Raw genomic sequence first — 24,247 nt, forward strand, 5'->3', positions numbered from 1 at the left:
CAGGTGTAAAGGTAGTAGCCTTACATTTAGACCATTTTCTGCTGCTAGCCCATCCCCTTCCCCACACACGCCTTCTTTTTTAGAACTGGCGTGAGCCGGGAAAGGTTGCATATTGAGCCTGAAATACGCAGAATATAGTCGTATTTCAAGTAATAAATCACCCCCTATATTTTTATATGAACTTCTAAAGAACTATTCCCTGCAAAATGGCTTTCATTAATCATATATAAGTTAATCACCTATGTACCAGTTGATCATGAATGAATTTCAATGTGAAACCAGAAAAAATATCTATATTTTGAATGCATGACAGTCCTGTTTCCTTAACTTCTATCTCTACTATGAAATAATTGCTTGAAAAATGCTTTGATTAATAAAGTAGGTACTGGTTATTAATTGTGCATCACACAATAATGAGAGGAACACTATAGGCAAATTGCATTGCTTTGACATATTATTTATTTTTAAGTAACAGAAAAATATTTGAATCTACAGTAGAAATAATACAGCAAATTACCAAATACTACAGATGTAAGCAAACTTTAAAGCAGGTTTACTATCGATGACCTGTGCTTAGAATAGGTCATTAATATATTGTTGGTACACGTCCAGCTCCTGACAACCCTGCAATCAGCTGTTTTCAGAAGCTGCTGTTCCTGGAACCAAGCACTGGATTGCCATAGCTCCATACACTGTGTAGTGACTGTGCCCGGTTACTGCAGCACATTCAAGTGAATGGGAGCATCACTTTATTAACCAGACACGGACAATACGTAGCTGTGGTGATCTGGTGCCTGGATCCTTCCACAGGAGCTCCTGAAAACAGCTAATTATCTGGAGTGCAGGAGTTGGACCTCTGTCAATCTGGTATTGATGACCTATCCGATGGATAGGTAAACAATAGTAAACTACTCGAAAACGCCATTTAAGTTGACCATGCATTAAATACACTGTACATTGCAGAATATGAACTTTACAAGCAAGTGTTCTTAACATATATATACACATCTTACACTTTTTAAAGCCTGTATCGTAGGTAACAAACGTGCATGTCATGTTGATTTGTACAACAGTGAATTTAAGTAAATAAAACTGTAAAAATGTATTATACACTCAGCAATATCATAATTGAAGCTTAGTTAACAATACTATTATTATGATATTCATGCTAGAAAACCCCATTTTACAATGTCTTTCTTTTGGAGCAGAGCTGATCATGAGAGGTTCAGATGCTGGAACTTTCAACTGTTAACTGCGAAGTTAATGGCCGCTATGCTCTTGTGATGTGTCATCAATAAAATGTTAGTATGTCACCCAGAGACGCAGACTAAGGAATAGAGTATAGAATCCACTGAAATGAATTGGTTTTCGTTGTGTTTAGTGAACACTGACTGCCCCCAACTGCAACATTATTGCTTGGCCTTCTGTTGTAATAGAGGAAGTTGCCATCAGGGGATCCTATGTTATTTTTCCAAAATCCACTATTGAGGCATATGGTATTGCCAATGCCAGAAGCCTATCTGACATCAACAAAACTCTACCAAGCTAATTATTTTATTTAATTAGTTATTTAAAAGTTATTTCTATAACAAAAGAAATGTGAAGCAACTTTAAATTAAACTCTTAATAGTAGTCAAAAATCTCTTTTTGTTTTGCTGATTCATTTTCATGACAAGAAAGTTGTCCATCACCATGTTAAAGTGCAATAGCTACGAGTTGTAAATATATCAGAAACACATGAATTATGCATTGGGGAATTATGCACTTTGCAAGAATATATCTCTCATAAAGCAAGTAACCTAATGAATAACATAATGTTGCTCAAGGGTTAATATTGCATATTATGCAATCTTTCATATTAGTAAATTCTTCAAATGACTAAGATATGCACCTTTCAGTCCCTAAGACGTCTGAGGTGACCCTCTGCAGATGCTGTAGACTCATTTTAAAACATTTCATTCATTTTTATAATAAATCTTTTAAAATCTATAGCTCTATTTTTACCCTTGGAGTTAAACATCAGAAAAGCGTGGCACAAAATAAGATGCCGCATTTGTAGGGCATTCTGCCTATAAACATAGCACTAGATATGATGGACAGCTGTAGCGCCGTCATGTTTGTTATGCTTGACTTAGATTGTTGAGTCAATTCTTTCAATTTCTGCTTATGATGCACTCTATCTAATTTAAATTTTATCAAAATGACCTTTATGAAAAAGTCTTCCCCAGCCAGGTCACTTAACTTTAAAGACAGGTAGCATAAAGTTTTAAAGAAACACTAAACCTAGAAATAAATGATAAAAGTAAACAGGTCATCCATACTGTTTGTCAGCATTTTCTGCATGTTCCTGAGACAAACTTCTAGAAATGCTGCAGAGAATATCGGGATTAATCTTCAGCTGATCTGTTTCATTTTTGACTAGAAACCGACTGAGGGTTTAGGACATAGAGCGGGGCTTAATTATGGAGCTGGCCTTAATTATACACTGCTCACAAAAATAAAGGGAACACAAAAATAAAACATCCTAGATCTGAGTTAATTAAATATTTTTCTGAAATACTTTGTTCTTTACATAGTTGAATGTGCTGACAACAAAATCACACAAAAATAAAAAAATGGAAATCAAATTTTTCAACCCATTGGGGTCTGGATTTGGAGTCACACTCAAAATTAAAGTGGAAAAACACACTACAGGCTGATCCAACTTTGATGTAATGTCCTTAAAACAAGTCAAAATGAGGCTCAGTAGTGTGTGTGGCCTCCACGTGCCTGTATGACCTCCCTACAACGCCTGTGCATGCTCCTGATGAGGTGGCGGACGGTCTCCTGAGGGATCTCCTCCCAGACCTGGACTAAAGCATCTGACAACTCCTGGACAGTCTGTGGTGCAACGTGACGTTGGTGGATAGAGCGAGACATGATGTCCCAGATGTACTCAATTGGATTCAGGTCTGGGGAAAGGGCGGGCCAGTCCATAGCATCAATGCCTTCGTCTTGCAGGAGCTGCTGACACACTCCAGCCCCATGAGGTCTAGCATTGTCTTGCATTAGGAGGAACCCAGGGCCAACCGCACCAGCATATGGTCTCACAAGGGGTCTGAGGATCTCATCTCGGTACCTAATGGCAGTCAGGCTATCTCTGGCGAGCACATGGAGGGCTGTGCGGCCCTCCAAAGAAATGCCACCCCACACCATTACTGACCTAATGCCAAACCGGTCATGCTGGAGGATGTTGCAGGCAGCAGAACGTTCTCCACGGCGTCTCCAGACTCTGTCACGTCTGTCACATGTGCTCAGTGTGAACCTGCTTTCATCTGTGAAGAGCACAGGGCGCCAGTGGTGAATTTGCCAATCTTGGTGTTCTCTGGCAAATGCCCAACGTCCTGCACGGTGTTGGGCTGTAAGCACAACCCCCACCTGTGGACGTCGGGCCCTCATATCACCCTCATGGAGTCTGTTTCTGACCGTTTGAGCAGACACATGCACATTTGTGACCTATTGGAGGTCATTTTGCAGGGCTCTGGCAGTGCTCCTCCTGTTCCTCCTTGCACAAAGGCGGAGGTAGCGGTCCTGCTGCTGGGTTGTTGCCCTCCTACGGCCTCCTCCACGTCTCCGAATGTACTGGCCTGTCTCCTGGTAGCGCCTCCATGCTCTGGACACTACGCTGACAGACACAGCAAACCTTCTTGCCACAGCTCGCATTGATGTGTTATCCTGGATAAGCAGCACTACCTGAGCCACTTGTGTGGGTTGTAGACTCCGTCTCATGCTACCACTAGAGTGAAAGCACCACCAGCATTCAAAAGTGACCAAAACATCAGCCAGGAAGCATAGGAACTGAGAAGTGGTCTGTGGTGACCACCTGCAGAACCACTCCTTTATTGGGGGTGTCTTGCTAATTGCCTATAAATTCCACCTGTTGTCTATCCCATTTGCACAACAGCATGTGAAATTGATTGTCACTCAGTGTTGCTTCCTAAGTGGACAATTTGATTTTACAGAAGTGTGATTGACTTGGAGTTACATTGTGTTGTTTAAGTGTTCCCTTTATTTTTTTGAGCAGTGTATTTTTGTCTGTAGCCAAGGCATTGAAAAGTGGTTCCTGCTCTAGCCAGTTGTCCTAAAGTCAGACAGAGAAAAGAAAGGAGGAGTGGATATGGCTGATAACAGGACATATAGAGAAGATTTCTATATATGCTGTATTTCTCAGTTTTAATTGTAATGTGAGACAAATAGGATAAAAGGAATGGAGGAGATGAAGTGGGGTTGCTGCTCTTATATATATTTTTGTTCATTTTCTATGCTAAGTGCTTTTTTAACCAGACTGCTCAATTCACTTAATTGCCTGTACATTTATTTCCTCTTCTTTGTGGAGTGACCTTGCAATGCCATAGGATTATCTCTAAGCCAGCAAAGGGAGATGTCCTAGATATGTGCAGCAATCAGGAGAAAACCAGGACCCAAATGCGAGAGGTAGATGTATGCTGTGTAAGGCAGTTCGAACTGGGCTGTGCAAGGAGCTCTGGCTATGCTAGCAACAGAGCAGGCCAACGATTTGGGTGAGAGCTGGACCAGGAGATTCCTATGTTTGTTCACTGACAGGGACAAACTGGTGACCCATGCAGTTCATACCTTGGATCACCAAGGAATTTATTGAGGACCACATGAGGGCTGTTGGACGTAATGACACACCCGTGCAGGCAACAGAAGGTGAGGGTAACCTTAAAGGGTTTCTGTCACCCCATTAAACAGTTTTTTTTTTTTTTCATTAATAATAATCCCTATAGTGCGATCTCTTGATACATAATAAAATTAATCATTTTGATTCAGTAGATTTAGCTAAAAAACGATTTTTAAAATATGCTAATTACCTTGCTACCAGCAAGTAGGGCGGCTACTTGCTGGTAGCTGCCGCATCCTCCGTTCGTAATAACGCCCCCTCGGCATGCTGATTGACAGGGCCAGGGAAGGGAATCCTTCTCTGCTGGCGCTGTTCGAATTCGAAATCTCGCGCCTGCGCCGTACCTGGCTTCAATCGGCGCGAGATTTCGAATTCGAACAGCGCCAGCAGAGAAGGATTCCCTTCCCTGGCCCTGTCAATCAGCATGCCGAGGGGGCGTTATTACGAACGGAGGATGCGGCAGCTACCAGCAAGTAGCCGCCCTACTTGCTGGTAGCTAGGTAGTTAGCATATTTTAAAAATCGTTTTTTAGCTAAATCTACTGAATTAAAATGATTAATTTTATTATGTATCAAGAGATCGCACTATAGGGATTATTATTAATGAAAAAAAAAAAAAACTGTTTAATGGGGTGACAGAAACCCTTTAACCGGTGTGGAAATTATTCTCACTATAGTGTTTGGGTGTGTAAAAGGAACCAATCATCATTTTATCTGCCTAAAGTTAGTAATTTATTCAGATATAACATAAGCAGCCCCTAAGTCCCTAGTTGTTATTTAAGGGATATTGTGCAGAGATACACAAGCGTGCAACTGAAGACAGGGATAATCTCAGATTGGATAGCCTGAGAGACTATTGGGGTCATTTATCAAACTGGTGTAAATTTGAACTGGCTTAGTTGCAGATAGCAGCCAATCACATTCCATCTTTCATTTTCCAAAGGAGCAGTCAAAAATGAAAGGTCGAATCTGATTGGTTGCTGTGGGCAACTAAGCTAGTTGTACTTCACACCAGTTTGATAAATTACCCCATATGTGTGAGAGAAAGGGATACTCCTCTCACATAGGCGTGCAGCTGAAGACAGGGTTAACTCAATATTGTTTGCTGAATTTTTATTCACTGTTTACTGCTGGTTTCACAATAATGTCTTATCTTAAAGCCAGAAACCATCATATTCTTTTCCACGTGTCTTGCTTCTTACAACCTCTATTGTCCCTTGATTTATTCAGTGCATTTCTATAAGACTTATATTTGCAATGATGCCAAAAATAGCATCTGATGATTTCCAAATGTTGGACTTTTTGCGTTTTACTATTCATAACATATGAATAACATATACATGAAAAATGATTACAAAATGCCCTGCTGAACTTCTGTCTCTGAAACACTTGTGAAATGCAAGGTACTCAGAGATCTTGTAGATCATAGATCTTGTAAAACTATTATTCATTGTCTTCAAAAACAGCTAAAATTAAATTGAAGTATTTTGTCTCAACTAACCATCAGTCTCCTTCTGATCTCTCCATTATTACAGTAACAGGTGTTCAGGAAGCCATGATGGTCTTGTGTGAGTCCTCACACTGGAACGGTGGTTTATGAGGCTCTGCTAAAACTGGCATAATGGTTCCTTTTTGTCCGATTTTCTTTGCTGCTCATGGGTAGCATATCATACTCTGCTACGCTATGCTGCCCATCAAACACATTTCCTGGGAGTAGGTTATTGATGGACTATCCTTAGAATACATTATTAATATCTGATAAGTGGGGCGCACAACATTCTACACTGCTTACCGATCAGCTGTTTAAAGAGACTGTGTAACTTTGGTCAGTGTAGCGGTCTCCTCACAGCACTCCAAGCGTAGTGCCCAATACTGTATAACAGGAAAATTTAGACTGGCATAGCTGCATATCCATAAAGCAAACATAATTAATAAAAAAAATAATGGCTGCACACACATACAGGGAGTGCAGAATTATTAGGCAAGTTGTATTTTTGAGGATTACTTTTATTATTGAACAACAACCATGTTCTCAATGAACCCAAAAAACTCATTAATATCAAAGCTGAATATTTTTGGAAGTAGTTTTTAGTTTGTTTTTAGTTTTAGCTATTTTAGGGGATATCTGTGTGTGCAGGTGACTATTACTGTGCATAATTATTAGGCAACTTAACAAAAAACAAATATATACCCATTTCAATTATTTATTTTTACCAGTGAAACCAATATAACATCTCAACATTCACAAATATACATTTCTGACATTCAAAAACAAAACAAAAACAAATCAGTGACTAATATAGCCACCTTTCTTTGCAAGGACACTCAAAAGCCTGCCATCCATGGATTCTGTCAGTGTTTTGATCTGTTCACCATCAACATTGCGTGCAGCAGCAACCACAGCCTCCCAGACACTGTTCAGAGACGTGTACTGTTTTCCCTCCTTGTAAATCTCACATTTGATGATGGACCGCAGGTTCTCAATGGGGTTCAGATCAGGTGAACAAGGAGGCCATGTCATTAGATTTTCTTCTTTTATACCCTTTCTTGCCAGCCACGCTGTGGAGTACTTGTACGCGTGTGATGGAGCATTGTCCTGCATGAAAATCATGTTTTTCTTGAAGGATGCAGACTTCTTCCTGTACCACTGCTTGAAGAAGGTGTCTTCCAGAAACTGGCAGTAGGACTGGGAGTTGAGCTTGACTCCATCCTCAACCCGAAAAGGCCCCACAAGCTCATCTTTGATAATACCAGCCCAAACCAGTACTCCACCTCCACCTTGCTGGCGTCTGAGTCGGACTGGAGCTCTCTGCCCTTTACCAATCCAGCCACGGGCCCATCCATCTGGCCCATCAAGACTCACTCTCATTTCATCAGTCCATAAAACCTTAGAAAAATCAGTCTTGAGATATTTCTTGGCCCAGTCTTGACGTTTCAGCTTGTGTGTATTGTTCAGTGGTGGTCGTCTTTCAGCCTTTCTTACCTTGGCCATGTCTCTGAGTATTGCACACCTTGTGCTTTTGGGCACTCCAGTGATGTTGCAGCTCTGAAATATGGCCAAACTGGTGGTAAGTGGCATCTTGGCAGCTGCACGCTTGACTTTTTTAAGTTCATGGGCAGTTATTTTGCGCCTTGGTTTTTCCACATGCTTCTTGCGACCCTGTTGACTATTTTGAATGAAACGCTTGATTGTTCGATGATCACGCTTCAGAAGCTTTGCAATTTTAAGAGTGCTGCATCCCTCTGCAAGATATCTCACTATTTTTGACTTTTCTGAGCCTGTCAAGTCCTTTTTTTGACCCATTTTGCCAAAGGAAAGGAAGTTGCCTAATAATTATGCACACCTAATATAGGGTGTTGATGTAATTAGACCACACCCCTTCTCATTACAGAGATGCACATCACCTAATATGCTTAATTGGTAGTAGGCTTTCGAGCCTATACAGCTTGGAGTAAGACAACATGCATAAAGAGGATGATGTGGTCAAAATACTCATTTGCCTAATAATTCTGCACGCAGTGTATAAGCAGTAAGGCCTATTGCACACGACCGTATGTCTTTTTCAGTGTTTTGCGGTCCGTTTTAAACGGATCCGTTGTTCCGTTTTTTGTTTCCGTTGTGTTTCCGTTTCCGTTCCGTTTTTCCGTTCCGTTTTTCCGTATGGCAAATACAGTATACAGTAATTTCATAGAAAAAATTGGGCTGGGCATAACATTTTCAATAGATGGATCCGCAAAAAACGGAACGGATACGGAAGACATACGGATGCACTTCCGTATGCATTCCGTTTTTTTGCGGACCCATAGACTTTAATGGAGCCACGGAACGTGATTTGCGGCCAAATATAGGACATGTTCTATGTTAAAACGGAACGGAAAAACGGAAAAACGGAAACGGAATGCATACGGAGTACATTCCGTTTTTTTTGCGGACCCATTGAAATCAATGGTTCCGTATACGGACCGTATACGGACCGCAAAAAACGGCCAGTAAACGGGAAAAAAAAACGGCCGTGTGAAAGAGGCCTAAAGCTGAGATATGGGTAGCATTCTAAATTCAAGTGGTATAATACCTATTATAAGTGGATCAATGGAAGCTGATAATGTGGACTTGGATAAGTCCAACAGAGGCGGTATATTAGTGATAAGGTGGCTTCCGCAGACGGGTCCCGTACGCTTGGTAGATGGGACCGACACAAGTTTGATCAAAATGTGCACTAAGAGCTTCCATTGATCCACTTATAGTAGGTATTATACCACTTGAATTTAGAATGATTCCCATTTCTCAGCTTTACTGCTTATATGTGTGTGCAGCCATAATTTTTTTTTATTATGTTTGCTTTATGGATATGCACCTATGACTATGAATAAGAGTATGCCAGTCTAAATTTTCCTGTAATATTTATTTGAGGGTAGCGCCTCTTTTAGACTGAGCACACGCCCATCTGCCTGGGGCTTCTGAGCAAAGTACAAATGTAGCTGGTTCCTTCACTGCCCTGATAATGTGGACTTGGATAAGTCCAAGAGAGGCGGTATATTAGTGATAGGGACCCGTCTGCGGAAGCCACCTTGACGCTTGGTGGATGGGCCTGACACAAGTTTGATCAAAATGTGCGCTAAGAGCTTCTATTGATCCATTTATAGTAGGTATAATACCACTTAAATTTAGAATGATTCCATTTCTCAGCTTTACTGCTTATATGTGTGTGAAGCCATTATTTTTTTTATCAATACTGTATAACGACTGTCCTTCGTATTGCAGCCTAGGCCAGAACAGCTGAATGACACTGAGCTGCACATAGGCCATGTTACTGAGGAATGTGACATCATTGGGCTAGGAAGAGGCCGTAATGCTCACTGGAGCACTGCAGCCTGTACAAACAGCAGATCAGTGGGTGTGCTGGGAGTCGGACTCCCTCTTAAAAATAACTTAGACTATATTTGAAAGTCAAGGGATCTAATATGAATCATCATTTGATGAATCCTAGATTAAAGGAATTCATGACATCAGTGTCAACACTGCTGTAGCTGTCCCTAATGCTCATGGAATTGACTACAATTCGGTTACCAATAAATCTATTTCCCCAAGCAATAGGCTTGTTAAAAGTGAACCAAAATCATTCCCTGTAGTTCCAGCATTTTACGATATATTAAATTCACTAGCTATTTCCTTGTTCCCCCATGCCAGTTCCTTAGAAAGAGGAACAGCTAAATTTACTCTCCAGTGCGACCACTCCCCAGACTCTTGCCAGTAGGAAATTAGTTTGTAATAACATTTAGATAAGTATGTACAGAAATTAATTATGGAAAGTACTCATTTTATATTTTTCATTTGGAGAGCTTTTTTATTTTATCACAAATGTTTCTGAAGCCTCATGTTTTATAGCCCTAAGCCATTAAAATGACTGATCTTATATCTGTATATCTGAATATCAGGCAAGTAGATGATATTTTTGCTAGACACTTCTGGTGTTTGTTAATTACACAACTACAGCAGTCACCCTTTTTTTTCAAATTTAAGACATAATATGTTAGTAATAACAATGTTATAATTACAACACAAATTAACCTTAAAAGACAGTTTTAATGGGTTTCAGAGAGAAATTGCCAACGCACAGCTGTTTTTTGGTCTTGCATCTTCTAAATCTGCACATTAAACGACACTTTTGTGGTATATCTGGGTGTAGAATCTGAAAAAAATAAATAAATATGGTCATTAAAGGAAACATTATAGTGATTCTATACAGTTCAACAACATTTTCAAAGGTCAAGGATACTAGTAATAGTGGTGGCAAACCTATGATACTTGTCAGTGGTGGCAAACTATGATGCGTGTTCCAGAGGGGGCATTCAAAGCCCTCTCTGTGGGCACATGTTTCTGTGTGGGCCGTGCGTAGGGTTGCCACCTGTGTGCTATTACTAATGAGCACTTCCATTGTGTACAGCCTTTGCCCCCCTCTTCTGCTGTGTTAAAAAAAATAAAAAAATCACCTTATCCATTTGATCACGCCACGGGGAACACTCGCGGTTTAATAGATGCGCAGGACATAACTTGCTCTCCAGTGTGATGACGTTTTGCAGCATCAACTGGAAGCAGCAGAATCTGCGACACATCATCATACTGGAGCTCAGGTATTTTACTGCACATCCAATGAGCAGCAAGTGTTCACTGCGGTGTGATAAAATGGATGAGGTGAGTTTCATTTTTTATATATTTTTTTTTTGTACAAGAAGACTGGGGAAGGGGGCATTAATAATTCTGTGGTCTCTAATAGGGGCATTATTAATACTGGGTACCCCCACAGCTTAACTTGGCTGATATTTTTTAGTATTCAGGTTAAATTTCCGTGTTGGCACGATAAATAAATGGGTTTTGCGTTTACAGTTCGGGCACTTGGTCTCCAAAAGGTTTGCCATTACTGTGATAGGTGATTAAGGTGGTTCTACACCTCTCACTGGTTCACCTGGATTATTAATATGTACAGTTACAGGGTGCAGATGGTCCTGAAGAGGTGTATAGTCAATATTTTTATAGTATGTTCGGGAAAACCTTATCAAAAGTCTCATCTCACACTGATCACAGTATCTCCAAATTCTAATACCCAGAATATCTGGGATTACGGATTTATTTTTAAGATTATTCACTTTTTTTTAGAAAAGTGCCATACAAAGCTCTGAGACGTTTCACACTTTTTTTGACTGTGATTGTTTTGGGCCTACATATCCAGAGGAAATTGAATTGTTTGGATGCTGAATTCTATTTTTTTTTTATTTCTCGGCATACCTCCATTTTTTTATTTTAAACATATGGATTTGTAATTATTTAAAATTTTCACAATGAAGAATATTTAATCCAAAAATTATTCCTCTAATTTTCCTGTGAGTAGAGATGCCAAATATATGTGCACTGGGTAATGAATGCAAAATAATGCGAAAACATGGAAAAAATTGCTGGTCCATGACCTGGTAATTATTCTGTGTTTGGGGTAGTGTAAATTCTATTTTAAAGGCACTTTAAAAGGCAGAACTACATGAGTAGTACTGGTGATACTGACCTTGGATCACTAATTAATATTTTGAGTCCCTCCACCCCGTTCCCCCACAGGAATACATTGTCAGGTCTGCTGAGCTTGCACAAATAATGGAGATGGCCTCCTGGTATGAACTCAACAGTAGTGTTTAAAGTATGGAGCTTTATGGCAGCACATCCAATGACCGATAGGTGAATAAAGATATTAATTAGTGATCCAAGGTCAGTGTAAATGGATGCAAGTATATTCCTTACATTTACAATGTGTATTTTTGCTGGCCTTAAAAATATGTTTCAAAATATGGCCATAGAATGAACACTGCTCCTCAAAGAATCTTTTGGGTACTAAATTTTGGAATATTGGATTTGCTGGCATTCAGCGTTTGGTTTACAAGTAACAGGAAACAACCCTGCTACACAAACTCTATGCCCACTAAATTATTAATGTTACAGCCAAATTGCCTGTAGAGTCTACTGTAAGATTACTTTTATAAGTAGGTGGTATTGGTATGAGTTTTTGTAATTTATACCTTTGTATCCACTCCTCCCTGATCTAACAGGTAGAACTCTTAGCTAGCTTGCTGCTCCGTAGCAGAATGCTGCTGGTCATTATTATTGGTGACACACCAACTTGAGAGTCATTTATTCATTGTATTTTGCCTTAAATTCTCTTAACTACGTATTTCAGAGCTACCAATAAATAATTCAGCCACATTACCTATTTTTCGGCATTGGCATTACCAACTTTCAAATTAGAGTTAACAAGTATGTAAATGTGTAATAACTGAGACAGATTCTAAATTATGAATTATTATAGATAATGTAAGTGGTTTGTAATTTAGAAAGACTTATAAAATCCATTTTCAAATACCCTATCTTAGTAACTAGACTGAAATAAAATGAGCATAAATGTGTGAAATTAAATAAATAGTTTTCTGAGTTACAAGTGTTCCCTCAATTAAACTGCAGAGGGTGGCAACAAAGAGTGTCTCACCATCAGTATACTTATTCCAGAAGACTTGTAATTTTAATGCATTGTTTTAAAGTGAATCTGTCACCATGAAATTCACTGTTAAACCAAGCATAATGCCTTTTAGGGCTAGCTCAGCCAAATGTAATGATACCTTTCACTTAATGACCCAATGACTTCATTGTGGAAAATAAAAAAAATACGGTATGTTTTATTGATATGTAAATGAACAGTTAAGGGCATCACAGATGGGCCCATGCCAATCTTTGCAACCTTTCTCCTCCTGCTTCTTCTGCCAGTCCCTCCCACTCCCTTTTGATTGACAGGGCCAGGTTCTGCACAGTAATCTCACCTGACTCTTGGAGGGTCCTGGAAAAGGTAGGATTAAAAAAAGTCAACTTTTTAACAAAAACAGCAAAACACCTGTACACAGGTTGTGCGTTTTTGCACCTCAGCCCATTCACTTTATTAAACCCAGTCTTTAATACCTTTAGGTAGCTACTCTTTTTGCTTTTTGAATATTTTTAGTAATAAATTAGTGTCCGATAGCTGCTGTCACCTCATGTGGCAACTATTAGGGTGCTGTCTGCTAGTTCCAGTCCTTACTGCTTAAAGGCAATATACTTTTAGAAACCAGCGAGAAGGCAACACACTCGAGACCGGTCTCCGCAAAAATGCTGTGCAATCTGCAATATGCAGGTTATAGAGCAGGAAGAGCTGAGCTAATTGATATAAAGTTTTGTGGTAAAATATTTAGCGATACTTGTAATTTATACATTATGCTATGCGGGTGACCTGTGTCTGTCACTTCACACACCATGTGTCTGTCCTGTGGGGAGGTTTGAATAGGAGATTAGTTCATTGTTTCTCTGCTCTGTGTCACAAACCAGCAGGTGTGAACCCACTGTGCCACATGTCCTACCTTCTCTAAGGGCGTTGTCTAAGTGAACCCCCCGTTTTTCACAGTACCCCTGATGGTGGGGATAGACTTTCCCGAGGGGAACACCAGGTCGCTACCTCTTGAGGAGGATTGACACACGAGGCAGCTGGTCCAGGCGGACCAGGAGGTACCTGAGCAAGGTACCAGAGGTATAGGCGTTGTCAGTAGGACGAGTTGTAACCAGGAACAACAGTACAGGACCAAAGGATGAGGCAGAGGCAAAGTCAAAACAAGCAATAGGTCATGGCAGGCAGCACAGGTACAGGTCAGCTTGCCCGATCGGCAACAGGAGAGTCAAGTCAAGCAGGCAGGAATCAAACAGGTAGCGGAGTCCAGAAACACAAGCACAGGTCAGGTACACAGGAACACAAGCAGAGATATGAGCAACCTTTGCAGGACACAAATACCTTGAAGCTCAGGCATCTGGGAAGGTTGCTGAGCCACTTAAATACGTCTAGAAGGGCTAGGATTGGTCAGTGAAGTCACATGATCTAATCCATAAAGCAAAGGAAGTGACGCGCGCTGGCTCTTAAGGAAGTGCTGCAGGGAACAAGCAGCAAGCATGCTGTAGCCAGGGCTGAAAGGAAACTTTGGAGGTGATCCCAGAACAAACAGCACCCAAAAAGACAGAGATCAGGACTGCAGCAGTGAATGGGGAAGCACTGGCAGCAGATCACCACTGAACACATTGCCCGTGACCGCGGCGGTAAGTAGGGGAACAGTGGCGCAAGGCAGCCATTGTTACACTGTTTCAGAACTACAAGGACTTCACTCTTCCCTCCTTGTTCTGTGTTCTGCTGTCAAGCCGCTGACTAATGGACTCATTTACTCCTCTATATATATGCTGGGCTCCATGTCCCATCCATTGCCTGATTTACAGGTTCTGTTTGGTTCTGCTAGACCTTGCTAAAAGAGCTATAATATGTTTGTTTTTATGCAGCAACTGCTGCTGGATTCCTGGACTTTCTAAGTATTGTCTGACCCCCTGGTGCCTCGCATTGTTGTCTTTGATTCCTGCAGGTCAGCAGCCTACCACTCCTGGTGGTTGGCACAGAGGATCCGCATCCACAGACCATAACACATTTAAATCTGTGCTCTTTCTGATTTCAATTGTACACGAGGGACGTGTACAATGATAGCATTCTCTGTATAAGTGTCTAGAAATACATATCAGTCACTGGTAGTTGTAGATGGTTGAGATGTGTATATATACAGGGGATATAAAAAGTCTATGCACCCCTGTTAAAATGTCAGGTTTCTGTGATGTAAAAAAATGTGACAAAGATAAATCATTTCAGAACTTTTTACACCTTTAATGTGACCTATAAACTGTACTACTCAATTGACAAACAAACTGAAATGTTTTAGGTAGAGGGAAGAAAAAATTTCAAAATAAAATAATATGGTTGCATAAGTGTGCACACCCTTAAACTAATACTTTGTTGAAGCAACTTTTGATTTTATTACAGCACTCAGCTTTTTGGGTATGAGCCTATCAGCATGGCACATTTTGACTTGGCAAGCTTTGCCCACTCTTCTTTGCAAAAACACTCCAAATCTGTCAGATTTCCATGGTATATCTAATGCCTTGGAAATTCTTTTGTACCCTTCTCCTGACTGATACCTTTTAACAATAAGATCCCTCTGATGCTTTGGAAGCTCTCTGTGGACCATGGCTTTTCCTGTGGGATGCGACTAAGAAATTTCAGGAAAGACCAACTAGAGCAGCTGAACTTTATTTGGTGTTAATCGGAGGCACTTTAAATGATGGCAGGTGTATGCTGACTCCTATTTAACATCATTTTGAATGTGATTGCTTAATTCTGAACACAGCTGCATCCCCAGTTATAAGAGGGTGTGCACACTTATGCAACCACATTATTTAAGTTTTTTTTGTTTTCTTCCCTCCACCTAAAAGATTTCAGTTTGTTTTTCAATTGAGTGGTACAGTTTAGAGGTCATATTAAAGGTGGAAAATTTTCTGAAATGATTTAATGTTGATAAGTGCAAGATAATGCAGTCCTAACCTCAGTATCTGAGGAAAGGAATTTAGGGGTCATCATTTCAGAAGACTTAAAGGTAGGCAGACAATGTCATAGAGCAGCAGGAAATGCTAGCAGAATGCTTGGGTGTATAGGGAGAGGCATTACCAGTGGAAAGAGGGAGGTGCTCATGCCGCTCTACAGAGCACTGGTGAGACCTCATTTGGAGTATTGTGTGCAGTACTGGAGACCATATCTCCAGAAGGATATTAATTCTTTGGAGAGAGCTCAGAGAAGAGCTACTAAACTAGTATATGGATTGCAGGATAAAACTTACCAGGAAAGATTAAAGGACCTTAACATGTATAGCTTGGAAGAAAGACGAGACAGAGATAGAAACTTTCAAATACATAAAGGGAATCAATAAGGTAAAAGAGGAGAGAATATTTAAAAGAAGAAAAACTGCTACAAGAGGACATAGTTTTAAATGAGAGGGGCAAAGGTTTAAAAGTAATATCAGGAAGTATTACTTTACTGAGAGAGTAGTGGATGCATGAAATAGCCTTCCTGCAGAAGTGGTAGCTGCAAATACAGTGAAGGAGTTTAAGCATGCATGGGATAGGCATAAGGCCATCCTTCATATAAGATAGGGCCAGGGGCTAGTCATAGTATTCAGTATATTGGGCAGTCTAGATGGGCCAAATGGTTCTTATCTGCCGACACATTCTATGTTTCAATCTTTGTCTAATTTTTTTACAGCACAGAAACCTGACATTTTAACAGGGGTGTGTATACTTTTTATATCCACTGTAATATATATATATATATTTACACACACACACACACACACACACAGTGGACTGAAAGTAAGTGTCACGAGGGTGTCGAGGACCACGCCTGACTCCGTTATACCCGGGGTCAGGAAGTCGCAGCGGTTGGCTGCACGCTCTATTTAAGATAGGGCTGTTTTCCTTATGGTAGCTTTCTGGGTTTGCTTAGCAAACCCTTTTGGCTCACTCAGGGATCCGTAGCTCCTTCTCCTCAGCTGTTCCTTGTCCAGCACTCCCAGACCTCCTTATATTTCTCTCTCACACTTCTCTGGTTGCCAGAGATAGAGCTTCCTGCCTGGACATCTATTCTGACCTTCTGGAGCTGTGTTGCTGCGTTCGCTGGTAGTTGGTCCAGTACGCTACCCTCCAGATCCCTGTTGGACCTTTTTGGTTTATTGTGGTCGCCCACCTGGGTGTATGTGTTTGTATGTTTTGTCTGTCCTCTCCCTGGTGTTTCCCTCTTAGTGATAGTGGTGTGGACTAGCGATCCCACCGGCCTGTTCACTATCCAGGGCTCATATTAGGGAAAGCCAGGGTTTAGGCACGCGATCGCCGCACGGGTGAGGAACCCGTCTAGGGACGTCAGGGCAGTCAGGTGCCAGCCGCAAGGTGAGTTAGGGGTCACCACCTTTCCCTCTCCCTTGGGCAGGGCTTTCCCTGTTTTCCTCCCTGTGCGTGTCGTCGGTCATTACATTATCTCTGGCCCTTATTTTGTGTAGGTAAAAAAATAATAATTTTTTACCTACTTAGAATCCAGTATGGATCAAATTGCTGCTCTGTCCAAACAATTTCATGGCCTGTCTTTGGAGGTGGTAGGATTGAAGGCGTCGGTCCTCCAGCAACAGCAGCAATTACAACTGACTGCAAGCCCAGCGGTTGCTACTGGTAACCAGGTTGTTGCGGAACCCAAGGTCCCTCTCCCTGACAGATTTTCTGGGGGAAGGGACAAGTTTTTGACATTCCGTGAGGCCTGTAAGTTATATTTTAAACTGCGCCCTTACTCCTCTGGTAATGAAGATCAGCGGGTGGGGGTTGTTATTTCCCTGCTGCAGGGGGATCCGCAGTCCTGGGCATTCTCTTTACCTACTGATTCCCAGGCTCTTCGGTCAGTGGATGAGTTTTTTGGGGCCTTGGGTCTCATATATGATGACCCTGACCGAGTCGCCCTGGCTGAATCAAGATTACGGAGACTCTTACAAGGAGAGCGGCCGGTAGAGGAGTATTGCTCTGAATTCCGTAGGTGGGCTACGGATACCCAATGGAACGACCCGGCTCTCAGGAGTCAGTTCTGCTCTGGGTTATCCGAAAGGGTTAAGGATGCGCTTGCATTATATGAGACCCCCTTTTCCCTTGATGCGGTTATGTCCCTTTCTATCCGAATAGATAGACGCCTTAGGGTCAGGTTGAAAAAACCGGAGCAATTGGTAACCCCTCCCAAGCAGCAGTTAGTCTGTACGGACTTAGACGAGCCTATGCAGCTAGGAGGAACTACTTGTCAGGTCCGTCCTCCTGAGGCTCGCCGTAGGAGTGGGGTTTGTTTTTTTTGTGGGGAGAGGGGTCATTTCATTAATGTCTGTCCTTCTTTCCTCAGAAACAAAAGACCGTCGGAAAAACTACTAACCCCAGGCTGTGTGGAGGATGTCAGCCGGGGGGTATACGTTTCCTCCATACGTACATCGCAATTTGTGTTGCCAGCGGTTATTATTTTTGGTGATAAGACGGAGACTATTTCTTTCTTTCTAGACAGTGGAGCAGGGGTAAATTTGATAGATGCCCATTTTGCCCGCACTTTGGGTTTGTCTCTCTGTACTTTACAGAGACCCATTCCCATATTCGCTATTGATTCTGCTCCCCTGTCTCAGAGAAACCTCACGCACATGGTTCATAATTTACACCTTCGGGTAGGGGACCACCATAACGAGATGCTTTCAGGTTATGTTCTGGAGGGGCTTCCCACTCCGGTAGTGCTGGGTCTTCCCTGGTTGGTAGCGCACAATCCAGTGGTGGATTGGCAGGCCAGGGAGATATTGGAGTGGAGTGAGCAGTGCAGAGAAAATTGCTTAAATAGCAATTGCTTAGTCGCCTCCATAACTACCCTACCTACATTTATTTCGGACTTTGAGGATGTTTTTTCTGAAAAGGGTTGTCAGAAGTTACCACCTCATCGTCCTTATGATTGCCCGGTTAACCTTATTCCCGGCGCAAAATTACCCAAGACCAGGTTATATAATCTTTCGGGTCCAGAGAGACAAGCCATGAAAGATTATATCTCCGAGAGCTTGGCTAAGGGACACATCAGACCCTCTTCTTCACCTGTGGCTGCAGGGTTTTTCTTCGTTAAAAAGAAAGATGGGGGCCTGCGTCCTTGCTTAGATTTTCGCGAATTAAATCAGATAACCATCCGAGACCCATACCCTCTTCCTCTCATTCCTGACCTGTTTAATCAGATTGCGGGTGCTAGGTGGTTCTCCAAACTTGATCTTAGGGGTGCCTACAATCTGATTCGTATTAAGGAGGGGGATGAGTGGAAGACAGCGTTTAACACCCCTGAGGGGCATTATGAAAATCTAGTTATGCCTTTCGGTCTGACCAATGCTCCTGCCGTCTTTCAACATTTCGTTAATTACATTTTTAGTCATCTAATCGGCAGGTTTGTGGTAATATACCTAGATGATATTTTAATTTATTCGTCCGATCTGAAAACACATGAGGTGCATGTCAGACAAGTACTGCAGGTCCTACGGACGAATGAATTATATGCTAAAATTGAAAAATGTGTCTTCGCCGTTCAGGAGATACAATTCCTGGGTTATTTTTTATCTGCGTCAGGTTTCCGTATGGATCCTAGGAAGGTCCAGGCAATTTTAGATTTGGATCTTCCTGAGAACCTCAAAGCACTACAACGGTTCTTGGGCTTCGCGAATTTCTATAGGAAATTCATTAAAAATTATTCACTTATTGTAAAACCGCTTACTGACATGACTAGGAAGGGGACTGATTTTTCTAAATGGTCTGACGCCGCTAAAGTTGTTTTTTCCTCTCTAAAAGAGAGGTTTACCTCAGCACCTGTACTGGTCCAACCTGATGTCTCTCAGCCTTTTATTGTTGAAGTCGATGCGTCAGAGGTGGGAGTGGGGGCGGTGCTGTCTCAGGGTCCGTCTCCTGGCAAATGGCGTCCTTGTGCTTTCTTTTCTAAAAAACTATCTGCAGCAGAAAAGAACTACGATATTGGCAATAGGGAACTATTAGTTATTAAACTTGCGTTTGAGGAGTGGCGTCATTTCTTAGAGGGGGCAGTCCACCCCATCACTGTAATTACGGACCACAAAAATCTTCTGTACCTCGAATCAGCTAAGCGTCTCACCCCTAGACAGGCTAGGTGGTCGCTATTTTTTTACCAGGTTTAACTTTGTGATTACCTATCGTCCTGGGGCAAAGAACACCAAGGCTGATGCACTATCTCGTTGTTTCCCTGGAGGGGGTAATGTGAGTGATCCGGTACCCATTCTTCAAAGAGGAGTGGTTGTTTCTGCGGTACACTCTGTTTTGGAGGGGAAGGTGTTAGAGGCCCAGGGGGACGCCCCGGTCTCTTGCCCCTCAGAGAAATTGTTTGTACCGTTGAACTTACGTTTCGAATTATTAAAGGAACATCATAATTCGGCACTTGCTGGGCACCCGGGTAGTAAAGCAACCTTGGAACTATTGTCTCGTCGTTTTTGGTGGCCAAGGTTGCGTCAGGATGTATTGGATTTTGTGTCTTCTTGTTCTACCTGTGCGCGCGCAAAAGTTTCACATACACGTCCTGCAGGGTCTCTATTACCACTCGTCATTCCCAATAGACCGTGGACACATCTGTCAATGGATTTTATCACTGACTTACCTTTGTCTGCGGGTAAAACAGTTATTTTGGTAGTAGTGGACAGGTTTAGCAAAATGGTACACTTCATTGCGTTACCCGCACTACCTAATGCTAAGACTCTTGCTCAGGTATTCGTCAGTGAAATCGTGAAGCTTCACGGGGTCCCCTCCGATGTTGTTTCGGATCGGGGTACCCAGTTTATTTCTAAATTTAGGAAAGCTTTTTGTTCTCGTTTGGGGGTACACTTGTCCTTTTCCTCTGCTTTCCATCCTCAGTCGAATGGACAGACTGAGCGTATCAACCATAACCTTGAGACATATCTAAGATGTTTTGTGTCTGAAAACCAAGAGTTGTGGTCATCATATTTACCGTTAGCTGAGTTTGCCATAAATAATCGTCGTCAGGAATCCACTGGCAAGTCACCATTTTTTGGTGCATATGGTTTTCATCCCCAATTCTGTACTTTCAAAGAGGGGGGGTCTTCTGGGGTTCCCGAAGAGGAACGGTTTTCGTCATCTCTTTCATCGGTATGGCAGAAGGTGCAAGCTAACTTGAAAAATATGGGAGGTAAATACAAATGCATGGCTGATAAGAGACGGTCGCCAGGTCCGGACCTAGGAGTGAATGACTATGTGTGGTTGTCTACTAGGAATATTAAATTGAAGGTTCCCTCTTGGAAACTGGGTCCTAGGTTTATTGGCCCTTACAAAATTGTAGCCATCATCAACCCCGTGGCTTTTCGCCTGGAGTTACCTCAGACTTTTAAAATTCATAATGTTTTTCATAAGTCGTTACTCAAAAAATATGTTCCACCTCTAGAACCATCACCGCTGCCACCCCCTCCTGTTGTCGTGGATGGTAACCTAGAATTTCAGATATCCAAAATTGTTAATTCTCGTCGGGTCCACCGCTCTCTTCAATATCTGGTGCATTGGAGAGGTTACGGTCCCGAGGAAAGAATGTGGGTTCCTGCGTCTGAGGTAAACGCCGACAGGTTAGTTCGGGTTTTTCATGCCTCTCATCCTGGGAGACCTGGTCCTGAGTGTCCGGAGGCCCCTCGTAGAGAGGGGGGTACTGTCACGAGGGTGTCGAGGACCACGCCTGACTCCGTTATACCCGGGGTCAGGAAGTCGCAGCGGTTGGCTGCACGCTCTATTTAAGATAGGGCTGTTTTCCTTATGGTAGCTTTCTGGGTTTGCTTAGCAAACCCTTTTGGCTCACTCAGGGATCCGTAGCTCCTTCTCCTCAGCTGTTCCTTGTCCAGCACTCCCAGACCTCCTTATATTTCTCTCTCACACTTCTCTGGTTGCCAGAGATAGAGCTTCCTGCCTGGACATCTATTCTGACCTTCTGGAGCTGTGTTGCTGCGTTCGCTGGTAGTTGGTCCAGTACGCTACCCTCCAGATCCCTGTTGGACCTTTTTGGTTTATTGTGGTCGCCCACCTGGGTGTATGTGTTTGTATGTTTTGTCTGTCCTCTCCCTGGTGTTTCCCTCTTAGTGATAGTGGTGTGGACTAGCGATCCCACCGGCCTGTTCACTATCCAGGGCTCATATTAGGGAAAGCCAGGGTTTAGGCACGCGATCGCCGCACGGGTGAGGAACCCGTCTAGGGACGTCAGGACAGTCAGGTGCCAGCCGCAAGGTGAGTTAGGGGTCACCACCTTTCCCTCTCCCTTGGGCAGGGCTTTCCCTGTTTTCCTCCCTGTGCGTGTCGTCGGTCATTACAGTAAGAGGACTGAAACATCTCTGTTTCTGGTGAATAAAGGACAATTCATTTGAACTGCAATTGGAAGTTCTGCAGATTATTTCGTTTTATTGCTCTGGATGAAGGTTACTTTGGCTTCTTTGTGCTGCTCGGATTCTGAAATATATATATATATGCTCAGCTTCTCCTGCTCTATAACATGGCTGCCTGCAGCTTACACTGCATTTTGTGGTGACAGGTCCTCTTTAACGTAAATCACAACTGAGCTTTTCTATTTACGTCAACGTGGACCATATTAAATATGTAGGAAAGTTTGTACCAAGTCTTTTGGGCCAGCATACAGTAAGATAGCAACTGAATATTTTTCGTAGGCCTGTCCAAAGAAATGTCATCACAATTTCTTACCATCTCCTGATTGGAAAAAAGTAGATGAAAATTAACTGGTAAATGCAGTTTTATTTCATGCCAGTTACCTCTTTCAACAAGATCTTTAATGTAGGATTTCATGAATTCTTTCTCAAACTGTTCACGATCTTGATTATTTTCTTCTTCATTTTCAGAATCCAAGCTTTCATTTCCTTCAATGGGATTATCAAGTAGCTTGACATATCTGAGACGTGAATGCAATAATTTGGATTTTATAAACCATTTTTTTTATCTAAACAATACTCAACAATCTCACTAAGAAAATGGCCTACTGTCTTCTGTTTTTAAATAAGCCAATAGACTTTGTGTTACCCGGTATTTCCATCTTCATAATGTACAATTATTCGAGTCACAGGTAAGGGTTCACATCTGTGTAAATATTTCCTTTGTTCTGCTCCATTATTTGAGCAGAATAATAAAAATAATAGAATCCCCTAAGTTCATCAGATGACTGACATGAGTGGTGCATGACTATCTCCACTGACTATAATGGTATCTGTCAGGTTACAAGACAAATGAGCACTGCATGCTGTACTATTCTGTCCGACTTTTTTTGTCAGAATTTTCTGGAACCTTTAACGTAGATGTGATCACAGTCTTAGGCCCCTTCCACACGAACGAGTTTTCCGCGCGGGTGCAATGCTTGATGTTCCCGCATTGCTCCCGCATGGAATCCGGACCCATTCATTTAAATGGGGCTGTGTACATGTGTGTTGGTTTTCACTCATCACTTGTGCGTTGCGTGAAAATAGCAGCATGTTCTATATTCTGCGATTTTCACGCAACGCTGGCCCCATAGAAGTGAATGGAGCTGCGTGAAAATCGCATCGCATTTGCAAGCAAGTGCGGATGCGTTTTTCACGGATTGTTGCTAAGAGATGTTGTTTGTATACCTTCAGTTTTTTATCACGCGCATGCAAAACGCATTAAATCGCTTTGCACCCGCGTGATAAAAACTGAACAACTGAACGCGATTGCAGACAAAACTGAATGACTTTGTTTGCGAAATCGCACATTTTTAGCCCTGCGCCAAATCGGTTAGGTGGAGCAATAGGTCCACGCTCACTGATCCTTAACAAAAGGTTATTTTTACAAGAAAACGAGTTAATTAGTCAAATGGCTAGATATTATGAGAAGAATACATGATGATATAATAGTAAATTGATAGTCTAGGATTATAAAAAAAAGGATTTGCTTTTTTTTCCCAGGAAGTAGTACCACATTTGACCATATGCTGCATTTATTGTCACAGCTTATCCCCATTCATGTGATTGACTCTGAACTACAATAGCAGACACAACCCATGAACAGACATGTTGCTGATTCTAGAAAAAAAAAGTAGATCATATTTTATAATCCATCCTGGACAACCCTATTAAATATTTTATATTGTATGTTATGTATGGATAAGCACTAATGAACAGTACATATGTAGTTTCAATATGCTATAGTTCAGAATCTTTATTTCATATTTTCTAGCCTTTAGTTTGCAGTCTGTTTAAAGACTATTGTACAATATGTGTTTAGTTAATTACAGAAGAGAAATCATAGGCAGTTTTCATATTTACGATTTTAATAAATGTGGCAAAGAATTTCTGCATAAATAATTTGCATACATACATATGCAACGCGTGCACACACAAGCTGTGAGTTGGGGTGTTTTACCATACTCACAACATGTTTTAGCATATTTATTTCATTCCATTATCTATAACTTTTAATGTATTGCAGTACTTAATCTGTGTCATACATAATCTCAGATTCCAAATCTGTCAACAGATATGATTTGTACAATGGTCACATGTAATAAAAAGAATATATTAG

At 41.7% G+C, this 24,247-nt stretch overlaps 1 protein-coding gene across 1 annotated transcript in view; it reads right to left on the minus strand.

The window, feature by feature from the left end:
* Positions 1-9,362: 9,362 nt before the first annotated feature.
* LRRC2 (leucine rich repeat containing 2) overlaps positions 9,363-24,247 on the minus strand; it is a 531,872-nt gene continuing 516,987 nt past the window's right edge. Inside the window, exons 8-9 of the mRNA XM_040416971.1 lie at positions 22,471-22,607; positions 9,363-10,370 (exon numbers count right to left, since the gene is read on the minus strand). Of these exons, the coding sequence (XP_040272905.1) occupies positions 10,321-10,370; positions 22,471-22,607 (187 nt within the window). The 3' untranslated portion in view covers positions 9,363-10,320. The remainder of the gene's footprint in view (positions 10,371-22,470; positions 22,608-24,247) is intronic.

The sequence above is a fragment of the Bufo bufo genome, chromosome 2 (assembly GCF_905171765.1).
Source record: "Bufo bufo chromosome 2, aBufBuf1.1, whole genome shotgun sequence".
In the NCBI taxonomy this organism is placed as follows: Eukaryota; Metazoa; Chordata; class Amphibia; order Anura; family Bufonidae; genus Bufo; species Bufo bufo.